Here is a 12,578-nt window from a genome sequence, read left to right on the forward strand (position 1 = left end):
GGTGGGGATAAGTGAGTGTGGTGGTACCGATCTCCTGCTGCTCCTGGTTGCTCTGCCGTGTTTTCATCTGCTGGTGGAATTTGTACTGCTCTAAGCACAGCTGGAGAAGATACTGACAAGTCTTCTGAGTGTCTGTCTGGAACACGTGTTTGATTCCATCTGAAGAGTTCTGCAGGCAAATCTTCTTTTTCTGGAACACAAACATTTTTGTACAGGAAATAATGTACAGTTTCTTAACATCAATTCCCTCCCTTCCTCCCTCCCTCCTTCCCTCCTTTTCTCCTTTCCTCGCTCCTTCCCTCCGTCCTTCCTTGGCTCAGGACCATGTAATATCAATGATGATGCCATAAATGTAATGTGCGTAACATGAAACCCTTACGGAGAAGGAGGTCTTCTTGGTCTCCCTCCAGGGAAACTTCAGCGCTGGCGTTCGCTTTCCATTCAGTACCTCAAAGATCTGGATGCTTCTAGAGCTGACACCCATCTGGATTCCTGTCTGAGATCTTTTCTCGGGCAGCACGCGGTGGAAGTGAACACCATACTCCGTCAGCCGCTGACTCACCTGCAGCACCCAGACAAACAGACATGATCTCATCACATCTCATCACATCCTATCATACCACATCTCATCTCATACTGTAATACATCTCATCACATCTCATCTCATCCTATCATACCACATCTCATCTCATAGTGTAATACATCTCATCACATCTCATCTCATCCTATCATACCACATCTCATCTCATACTGTAATACATCTCATCACATCTCATCCTATCATACCACATCTCATCTCATACTGTAATACCTTACATCTCATCACATCCTATCATACCACATCACATCTCCTACTGTAATACATCTCATCACATCTTATCATACCACATCTCATCTCATACTGTAATACATCTCATCACATCTCATCTTATCCTATCATACCACATCTCATCTCATAGTGTAATACATCTCATCTCATCCTATCATACCACATCTCATCTCATAGTGTAATACATCTCATCACATCTCATCTCATCCTATCATACCACATCTCATCTCATACTGTAATACATCTCATCACATCTCATCCTATCATACCACATCTCATCTCATAGTGTAATACATCTCATCTCATCCTATCATACCACATCTCATCTCATACTGTAATACCTTACATCTCATCACATCCTATCATACCACATCACATCTCCTACTGTAATACATCTCAACACATCTCCTACTGTAATACATCTCATCACATCTCATCCTATCATACCACATCTCATCTCGTAATACATCTCATCACATCTCATCTCCTACTGTAATACATCTCATCACATCTCATCCTATCATACCACATCTCATCTCGTAATACATCTCATTACATATCTCATCCTATCTCACCACATCTCATCCCATTCTATCATAAATCATTTTATTCCATCAGACCACACCCCATCCCAGAACACCTCGTCTGATAACATCACATCTCGTATCATACCTCATCACATACACTATATTGCCAAAAGTTTGTGGACACCTGGTCATAACTTTGTTACCGAATGTGTTTTTTGAGCATCACATTCCACATTTAGTCACAATTTGCTCTTATGGAAATGATGAAAAGCTATAAATTTCCCAACATTACCCAGTATATATGAGTAAGTCTGCGCCCGGATTATTACATCAACCAAAGTAAAACGTCAAAAAACAAACAGATGCTTTAAAAGTGAAAAGTTTGGAAAAATGTTTATAAAATATTTCAGTGTATATCAGATCCAAATCCATAGTAATGATTTTGTATTATTGACCAATTTTTAGACATAAATGTGCAATAAAGTTCTGGAATCCAAATAAAGTCGTGATCCGAGTCGTGTTCTAGTAGGAAAAGGGAGAAAAAAAAAACCCAACCCACAGCATTGTGTTTTTCCTGATTCACTGGCACACACGAATAAAAACAAAAAAAAACCTTCTTCGTTCTCGATCATTAAAAGTCTTACAGAAGCACAAACACGTCGGGACCGGATCGTTAAAACGAGCTCGTCAGCACAATTTCCTCGTTTTGCTCGTCATGTTGCGTACGAGAGAAAAGCCGCAGTTCCTGGAACGCGAGTTGCATCACGTGGTGTAAGAATGAAAACACAGTGTCGTGATGTTAGAGGGAAATAATCAACAAGATTGTGGTGTAGTGAAGTGCTCATCGATTATTGTTCAATACCTGCACAACCTGAAGCATTTTATTCCTCCTACACCACAAGCTTCATACTTTTTATCCATTAATAGTTACATTTAATGCCTTATTCCGCTCGTCGTGTTTCAAATGCTGACATTGAAGACTACTTTTATAAAGGTTGAGTCTCAAATTCGACATGACACACGTTTTTCTGTAGCAAATTAGACGATTAATTTTGTGTGAATAATTGAGCCGTTACTATAGAAACGAGGGAGGTTCCCTGGTGGTCTAGTGGTTAGGATGCGGCACGCTCACCGCTGCGGCCCGGGTTCGATCCCCGGTCAGGGAACCAACCCCAGCCATTAGGGTTGCACAAGCCTTAGTGCCGGGCTTGGGACCTTCTCTCAGCACCGCTGCTGCTACGTGAACATGACGCATTACAACACTATGGAGACCGAGGCGTGTCCTGAGAGTCACAGATACAAAATACAGATTAACATGGCAGAGGTAGAGCTGTAACTTCCTGGAGTCACAGCTCTACCTCTGCCATGTTAATCTGCATTTTGTGTTTACGTCCAGATACAGAACAGAATTAAACAGAATATGTAACACACAAACACAATCACACACAGACCTTAAGAAACTCAAACTCGGCCTCGTCCTCCGCTGCCCCGTAGTAGCTGTGGTGCAGTTTCGAAAGCTCCTCCTTTATGGAGCTTTGGTCCAGCTTCTCCATAATATTAGCAGGGACATAATGCTCCGTCCTGAAATATGTCTTTCCATGGAGCTGCGAGAAACCGAGAAGATGTGAAGCTTCACGAATAAGTTTCATCATGACAAAATGTATAATGTAGAAGTTAAAGGGGGGAAATACCTCGGGCTGGTAGTCCCCGATTTCAGCCTGCAGAGCCAAAGAAGCCAAAATCATGGTGTTCTCCATGTTGCAACGCATTCGCTCCTCCAAAATATCCTTCCGCAGCTGCAGGTAATACTGGTGCTTGGTCATGGGGTGCCTTAGGAGAACAAAGCAGAGAAAATCAGTGGCCGTGAAAGAGAAAAAAAAATAAAAATAATTAAATATAAAAAAAAAAAAAAAAGCACACAGAATATTTATTATATATTTTCACAAAAATGATAGTCTAAAAAAATTAAAATAAAAAATAAATAAATAAAAATTTTATATATATATATATATATATATTTTTTATTTAGACCATAATTTTTGTGAAAATAATTATAATAAAAAATAAATATATATATATTAGGGCTGTCAAGCGATTAAAGTTATATCATAAATTAATACATTTCACATTTTTAATACTTTAATCAACATGCGCATGGACAAATACGGATGTTTTATGCAAACAAATGTTTACTAGTAAAACCAAACTCAACATTGAGCATGAAGACAAATTATTCTTTAAATTACATAAATTATCAGGACACCAAACTGAACTTTTGCTGTGTTTCCACACGGACAGTTTTAATTGCCGGATGTGTGAGACATGGCGGATTTTGGTGATGATTTGAAACTTGGTGCATCAGTAAAACAAATGTTTTTTTTGTTGTGTGTGTGTATATATATATAAATAAATAATTTATCTGAATGAAGAAGTCATGAAAAAACGTGTGTTGCGTTGAAGGTTTTAATTTTGTCTCATATTTATTTAATTATATTTGTAATAAAAACGATCAAACAGAAATGCGCGCCGTATTAATCGCACGTTAAATAAAATTGGTGACGTTCATTCATTTGCGTAAAGGCGTTTTTTTGAAAGCCCGTATCCCAGGTGACGTACTGGATGAAGCTGACATCATCGTGGAAGAATTTAATGCGCAGGAATAACGTAAAGTTAATGTCGTTTTTTCTTTTCTTCGGATCGTCCTTCCAGCCGTCCGGAGCCGCCTTCGAGATTTTGCAGTCCGATTCGATGAAGAAGAACTCGTCATCTACACAAAAAAAAAGAAATAAACAGATCAATAAATATCAAGGGTCACTAACGAACTGCTAACAAAATTCTACATTCAATCAATCAATCAATCAATCAATCCAATTAGATAATAGACCAATTATAATTTATCACAACACTGATGTTACATGGACACATACAGTAACTCTGCCCTGCATATAAACACACACACACACGGCATGTGACGGGTCACCTTTAAGGTAAGCCAGGCCGAAAAGGTGATGCTCCACCAGACCCACGTGCGCGATCACCATGTCCAACACATCCTTACACACGGCCTTCACGTCACAGCTCACATCCAGCTTCTGACCGCTCAGCAGCACCACATACACCTTCCGCTGGCTCTCATCCACCTTCCCACGCTTATTCTACACACACACACACACACACACACACACACACACACACACACACACACACACACACACACACACACACACACACACACACACACACACACACACACACACACACACACCCACACCCACACACCCCTTAGCGGGACGGCCAATGGGTAGGTCTTTCAAATATATGCAAAATTCCCGGGTCGTACCATTATGGAAGAGGGAACGTTCAGAACCACGCACGGCTCCGTGGACATCTTCGCAAACTCGGGGCCAAAGAAATTCTGAGGACAGTTAAATGCTAAAAATAAAAAAATCTGACCGAACGAACCCACAGCACATTTGTCAATATATAAATTTTAAATAGTTTATACGTCTAAATAAACATTTTCTAAGTAAAAACAACCTCGAATAAATAAATCAATAACGAAATATATGACAAACAAAAGCGAAAAAATGGAGGTGTGTCTGCGTGTGTAGTTTATTCATGCAAATAGATCGAAACAAAAAATTATTATTAGAAAAAAATAATCAATAATTGATTTTTCGAATAAATCTTAATAAACTAATAAATAAGTCCTGAATATAAATAATTATTGAATAAATACATGAGATCAAGATGAACCAATAAATAAATAATTTAATAAATATGCATGCAAATAAATAATAATAAAATATTATAAATAAATAAATAGATAAAAATGTAAGAAACAATCATAAATTATTATATAATATATAAATCTATAAGCAGAGCCACGCCCACGCCCCTCCCCGTGACCGATCTCCCACCTTGGCCTTTCGACTCTGAAAGCTGCTGAGGTCCATCAAGCTGCTCTTCATCGCCTCCTGCAGGTCATTAATAGAAGCGTGCGGTTCGTCTCCGGGGTAAATGCTGGATCTGGAGAGCTGCGGCTGGAGTCTCCGCATCCCGTCCTCCGGTCTGGACATTAGCAGCTCCGTCCTGAACGTCTCCTCCTGCCCTACATCATACAGCCTACCCTCAGAGGGAGCGAAAGAACAGGGGGTCAAAGAGGTTCTGCGATCACAACCAGGAGATATATATATATATAAAAAATAAAATGAAAAATAATAAATAGCCCTGAAAGCATCTATAAGGCAGGAGGGAAAATGGCATATGCATGTGTGTGTGTGTGTGTGTGTGTGTGTGTGTGTGTGTGTCAGCTAATATATTATTCAATTAATTAACTAACTAACTATATTTTCTCTTCCACGAAACCAGATTAATGAAAGATTTCGTGTTTATTGTGTTAAAAATGTGGAGATTTTATTTGTAAGTATCTGCTGACGATCAGATGCCCATAGGAGATAGGAGATCTCTATCAGACTTGTGTAAACGCCACGAGCAGGTTAGACCACATTGCTGTCAACATTTTATTCACAGCGTGTGGAATTTACCCACGAGAATAAATAAACGTGCGGGTGGGAAGGAAACACCACCCCCGTTACCTGCTCGGTGTTCAATTCGATTTCAGGCTGATTAGATCCTGAAATGGTTCATTGCTCCTCAGGTGTCCACAATTTGTTGTTTATGTAATGTGTATATAGTTTATAGATAAATGTGTGTGGGTGGGTGTGTGTGTGTGTGTGTGTGTGTGTGTGTCAGGGTCAGTACCCGTGTCTGTGTGTCAGGCCGTCATTCTCAGACAGTCCCACTTGTGAAATGAAGCGTCTCAGATCATCTGGCCTTTTAGCTGTGGGAGAAAACCAACATGACATTTCAACTCCATGTCTCAATCATTTCCATCCGTCCATCCATCCTCCCCTTTTTTTTTAAATCTGTCCACTTATTGTTCTATTGTTTTATACATCTACTTATCTATCCTTTCATCTCTTTTTTTAGTTGCCTACTACTTATCCATCCACATATCTACTCATCCACATATCTACTCATCCACATATCATCTATTCATCCACATGTCTATCCAACCATCTTTCCACTTATTCACACATTCACCCTTTCACCGGTCGATCCAACTGTAATTACCAAGAAAGTCTGAGGTTTAGTTAAGTTTTTATTACTCCAGGAAGTGTAAAGAAATGTCTGAGAGAGAGAGAGAGAGAGAGAGAGAGAGAGAGAGAGAGAGAGAGAGAGAGAGAGAGAGAGAGAAAATCCTTACCATGTCTATAGTCTGGGTCTGATGATGTTACTGATGGACTCTCACTGGATGAGCTGTAGTCACTCTGATAACTCCTGTGTGTGTGCATAGGGTCTAAACACACACACACACACACACACACACACACACACACACACACACACACACACACACACACACACACACACACACACACACACAGAATAATTCACTCATTTCTGCATTTCATCCAGTATGTCATTCATTCATTCATTCATTTTCTCCCGCTTATCCGTAATTCGGGTCGCGGGGGCAGCAGTCTAAGTAGGCCCCCCCCTTCGACTGCTGCCCAATCCTCACAGCACCGTCCCTTACGGTCCCTCCTGCAGGTGGTGAGCCCACTGGAAGGCGGCCCAACGTCACGGACCTTGATATTTCCCTCGTAAGGGACCCCTGGAGCATAGAGGGTTAAGGGCCTTGCTCAAGGGCCCAAGAATGGCAGCTTGGCGATACCGGGGCTCGAACCCCCGACCTTCCGATCGGCAACCCAGCGCCTTAACCGCTGGAGCCACCACTCTCCCCTCTGTATGTCAATCAAAATCTAATCCAACACTAAATTCCATCATGAAAAGCACACACACATCTGCAGCACATTTTGAATATACAGATGTTCCTGTGTTGAAATACATCTGTATTGTACCAGAAACATCTGCTTCAGAAATAAATACACTCTAGTATTTGGGTCTTAAATCTGCTAGTGAGAGATTAGATTTGTTTGTTCCTGAGTTCAGACTGCAGCTGCTCTGTGTGTGTGTGTGTGTACACCTATCTAAACAGTAATTATTTCAACTGTGCCCTGGTTTCTTTGACGCAGCACTTCAGCATCTCGGCTGAACCTGTCGATCCGGCCCGTGTGGCAGCGTGAGCCACGTGCGCCACTGAATCCCAGCGCTCGAGAACAAGGAGACTTTTCATCTGAGGACGTGAACCGTGACATCATGATACTGAGAAACGAACAGAACCAGAACGAGAGACGTCGCTTCGTCCGAACAAGCTGGGATTCGAATAATATTTATAATAATAATAATAATAATAATAAAAAAATGTCACAAACACACACAAGCCATTTATTGATTGACCTGTGATGCTCCAGATGAGTTTCTGCATGAGACTGTGTAATGAAGTTCTACAGGAAACACACTGTTTTGATCCGTTTTTGAACCACGTCTACAGATTAAACCCCCATGTGTACAGAACAAACCACCACATGGATCAATTCAACCACGTGTGCGGATTAAACCCACACGTATATGGATTACACCGGGTATAAACCACCACGTGTGCGGATTAAACCCACACGTATATGGATTACACCGGGTATAAACCACCACGCGTGCGGATTAAACCCACACGTATATGGATTACACCGGGTATAAACCACCACGCGTGCGGATTAAACCCACACGTATATGGATTACACCGGGTATAAACCACCACGCGTGCGGATTAAACCCACACGTATATGGATTACACCGGGTATAAACCACCACGCGTGCGGATTAAACCCACACGTATATGGATTACACCGGGTATAAACCACCACGCGTGCGGATTAAACCCACACGTATATGGATTACACCGGGTATAAACCACCACGCGTGCGGATTAAACCCACACGTATATGGATTACACCGGGTATAAACCACCACGCGTGCGGATTAAACCCACACGTATATGGATTACACCGGGTATAAACCACCACGCGTGCGGATTAAACCCACACGTATATGGATTACACCGGGTATAAACCACCACGCGTGCGGATTAAACCCACACGTATATGGATTACACCGGGTATAAACCACCACGCGTGCGGATTAAACCCACACGTATATGGATTACACCGGGTATAAACCACCACGCGTGCGGATTAAACCCACACGTATATGGATTACACCGGGTATAAACCACCACGCGTGCGGATTAAACCCACACGTATATGGATTACACCGGGTATAAACCACCACGCGTGCGGATTAAACCCACACGTATATGGATTACACCGGGTATAAACCACCACGCGTGCGGATTAAACCCACACGTATATGGATTACACCGGGTATAAACCACCACGCGTGCGGATTAAACCCACACGTATATGGATTACACCGGGTATAAACCACCACGCGTGCGGATTAAACCCACACGTATATGGATTACACCGGGTATAAACCACCACGCGTGCGGATTAAACCCACACGTATATGGATTACACCGGGTATAAACCACCACGCGTGCGGATTAAACCCACACGTATATGGATTACACCGGGTATAAACCACCACGCGTGCGGATTAAACCCACACGTATATGGATTACACCGGGTATAAACCACCACGCGTGCGGATTAAACCCACACGTATATGGATTACACCGGGTATAAACCACCACGCGTGCGGATTAAACCCACACGTATATGGATTACACCGGGTATAAACCACCACGCGTGCGGATTAAACCCACACGTATATGGATTACACCGGGTATAAACCACCACGCGTGCGGATTAAACCCACACGTATATGGATTACACCGGGTATAAACCACCACGCGTGCGGATTAAACCCACACGTATATGGATTACACCGGGTATAAACCACCACGCGTGCGGATTAAACCCACACGTATATGGATTACACCGGGTATAAACCACCACGCGTGCGGATTAAACCCACACGTATATGGATTACACCGGGTATAAACCACCACGCGTGCGGATTAAACCCACACGTATATGGATTACACCGGGTATAAACCACCACGCGTGCGGATTAAACCCACACGTATATGGATTACACCGGGTATAAACCACCACGCGTGCGGATTAAACCCACACGTATATGGATTACACCGGGTATAAACCACCACGCGTGCGGATTAAACCCACACGTATATGGATTACACCGGGTATAAACCACCACGCGTGCGGATTAAACCCACACGTATATGGATTACACCGGGTATAAACCACCACGCGTGCGGATTAAACCCACACGTATATGGATTACACCGGGTATAAACCACCACGCGTGCGGATTAAACCCACACGTATATGGATTACACCGGGTATAAACCACCACGCGTGCGGATTAAACCCACACGTATATGGATTACACCGGGTATAAACCACCACGCGTGCGGATTAAACCCACACGTATATGGATTACACCGGGTATAAACCACCACGCGTGCGGATTAAACCCACACGTATATGGATTACACCGGGTATAAACCACCACGCGTGCGGATTAAACCCACACGTATATGGATTACACCGGGTATAAACCACCACGCGTGCGGATTAAACCCACACGTATATGGATTACACCGGGTATAAACCACCACGCGTGCGGATTAAACCCACACGTATATGGATTACACCGGGTATAAACCACCACGCGTGCGGATTAAACCCACACGTATATGGATTACACCGGGTATAAACCACCACGCGTGCGGATTAAACCCACACGTATATGGATTACACCGGGTATAAACCACCACGCGTGCGGATTAAACCCACACGTATATGGATTACACCGGGTATAAACCACCACGCGTGCGGATTAAACCCACACGTATATGGATTACACCGGGTATAAACCACCACGCGTGCGGATTAAACCCACACGTATATGGATTACACCGGGTATAAACCACCACGCGTGCGGATTAAACCCACACGTATATGGATTACACCGGGTATAAACCACCACGCGTGCGGATTAAACCCACACGTATATGGATTACACCGGGTATAAACCACCACGCGTGCGGATTAAACCCACACGTATATGGATTACACCGGGTATAAACCACCACGTGTGCGGATTAAACCCACACGTATATGGATTACACCGGGTATAAACCACCACGTGTGCGGATTAAACCCACACGTATATGGATTACACCGGGTATAAACCACCACGTGTGCGGATTAAACCCACACGTATATGGATTACACCGGGTATAAACCACCACGTGTGCGGATTAAACCCACACGTATATGGATTACACCGGGTATAAACCACCACGTGTGCGGATTAAACCCACACGTATATGGATTACACCGGGTATAAACCACCACGTGTGCGGATTAAACCCACACGTATATGGATTACACCGGGTATAAACCACCACGTGTGCGGATTAAACCCACACGTATATGGATTACACCGGGTATAAACCACCACGTGTGCGGATTAAACCCACACGTATATGGATTACACCGGGTATAAACCACCACGTGTGCGGATTAAACCCACACGTATATGGATTACACCGGGTATAAACCACCACGTGTGCGGATTAAACCCACACGTATATGGATTACACCGGGTATAAACCACCACGTGTGCGGATTAAACCCACACGTATATGGATTACACCGGGTACAAACCACCACGTGTGCGGATTAAACCCACACGTATATGGATTACACCGGGTACAAACCACCACGTGTGCGGATTAAACCCACACGTATATGGATTACACCGGGTACAAACCACCACGTGTGCGGATTAAACCCACACGTATATGGATTACACCGGGTACAAACCACCACGTGTGCGGATTAAACCCACACGTATATGGATTACACCGGGTACAAACCACCACGTGTGCGGATTAAACCCACACGTATATGGATTACACCGGGTATAAACCACCACGTGTGCGGATTAAACCCACACGTATATGGATTACACCGGGTATAAACCACCACGTGTGCGGATTAAACCCACACGTATATGGATTACACCGGGTATAAACCACCACGTGTGCGGATTAAACCCACACGTATATGGATTACACCGGGTATAAACCACCACGTGTGCGGATTAAACCCACACGTATATGGATTACACCGGGTATAAACCACCACGTGTGCGGATTAAACCCACACGTATATGGATTACACCGGGTATAAACCACCACACGTGCGGATTAAACCCACACGTATACGGATTACACCGGATTAAACCATCACTTTTACGGACTAAACCACTTTTGCAAAAGCATGTATATGAACTAAAGCACCAGATTAAGGATTAAACTGGATTAAACCAGATCACACCATCAGATTAAAGCAGCATATTATAAGTAATAACTCTTTGCCTCTTGTTCTTGGAGGAGAAATTCACGCTCATTCACAAAAATGCAAACAAGCAAAAAAATTCACCAAAACCAGAGTCTGAAGACGGCATTCAGAAGCAGTGCAGCGTGAAGCCCCGCCCACTCCTGCACCAGATCCCCAGGACAGATTGGTACGCTCCGGCGCTAAACAACAACATGTACGGGGGAAATGAGGCCGAACCGGCGTGGCGTATCGCACCCGCTTGGTGTGTGAGTGTGCACGAGTGTGTGTGTGCACGTGTGTGTGCGGTGATTGGGTTTAAACCTCATGCTGGCGTCTCGAACACAAACTAGTGCAATAGAATTGAAAATTAAAAGGTCAGAATTAAGGTCAGAGGAAAGAAGAAAGGAATGAGAAAAGGATGGAAAGATGGATGATGAGGATTGATTAATGAAAAAGTGAAAAGAAAGAAGGAGGAGGCGTGAAGTCGCTTCGTATATTGTATATTTTACTGGCAAGAAGAAAAGCGCAGAATTAGCGAGAGCCACTGGATTCATTCGAGGAGAATTTTACAGTTCGAGTGCGATAATATTGTTTCTATTTCTCCTCGAGTGTGTGATTCACGGAGCTACTAACGATAATGAGCTCCTGCTGAAATCCTCAAAATTCCTCCTTCCATCTCCCCCCCCCCACCCCACTCTCTCCCCTTGTAAAACTGCATGAGTGTCTGCTTCTTTCTCAACCACACCCAAACACACCCCCCCCCCACACACACACACACACCCAAACACACACACATAATCGTGAACAGGAAATGAGGCGGGATTCCTGTGATGTGGGAAACACTGCTGTTCACCGGCG

The 12,578-nt window shown here is 43.4% G+C and overlaps 1 protein-coding gene across 10 annotated transcripts in view; it reads right to left on the bottom strand.

Annotated features, from left to right (window-relative positions):
* Nucleotides 1-12,578, bottom strand: part of ptpn13 (protein tyrosine phosphatase non-receptor type 13) — a 62,190-nt gene that overhangs the window by 24,402 nt on the left and 25,210 nt on the right. For all 10 annotated transcript variants that reach the window (XM_083563509.1, XM_083563507.1, XM_083563503.1 and 7 more), the window contains exons 8-17: nt 6,626-6,718; nt 6,121-6,199; nt 5,277-5,481; nt 4,697-4,771; nt 4,337-4,511; nt 3,973-4,123; nt 3,048-3,186; nt 2,808-2,960; nt 380-562; nt 28-190 (exon numbers count right to left, since the gene is read on the bottom strand). In XM_083563509.1, coding sequence (XP_083419635.1) covers nt 28-190; nt 380-562; nt 2,808-2,960; nt 3,048-3,186; nt 3,973-4,123; nt 4,337-4,511; nt 4,697-4,771; nt 5,277-5,481; nt 6,121-6,199; nt 6,626-6,718 — 1,416 coding nt within the window. The remainder of the gene's footprint in view (nt 1-27; nt 191-379; nt 563-2,807; nt 2,961-3,047; nt 3,187-3,972; nt 4,124-4,336; nt 4,512-4,696; nt 4,772-5,276; nt 5,482-6,120; nt 6,200-6,625; nt 6,719-12,578) is intronic.

Source organism: Silurus aristotelis, assembly GCF_946808225.1.
Source record: "Silurus aristotelis genome assembly, chromosome: 16".
Taxonomy (NCBI): Eukaryota; Metazoa; Chordata; class Actinopteri; order Siluriformes; family Siluridae; genus Silurus; species Silurus aristotelis.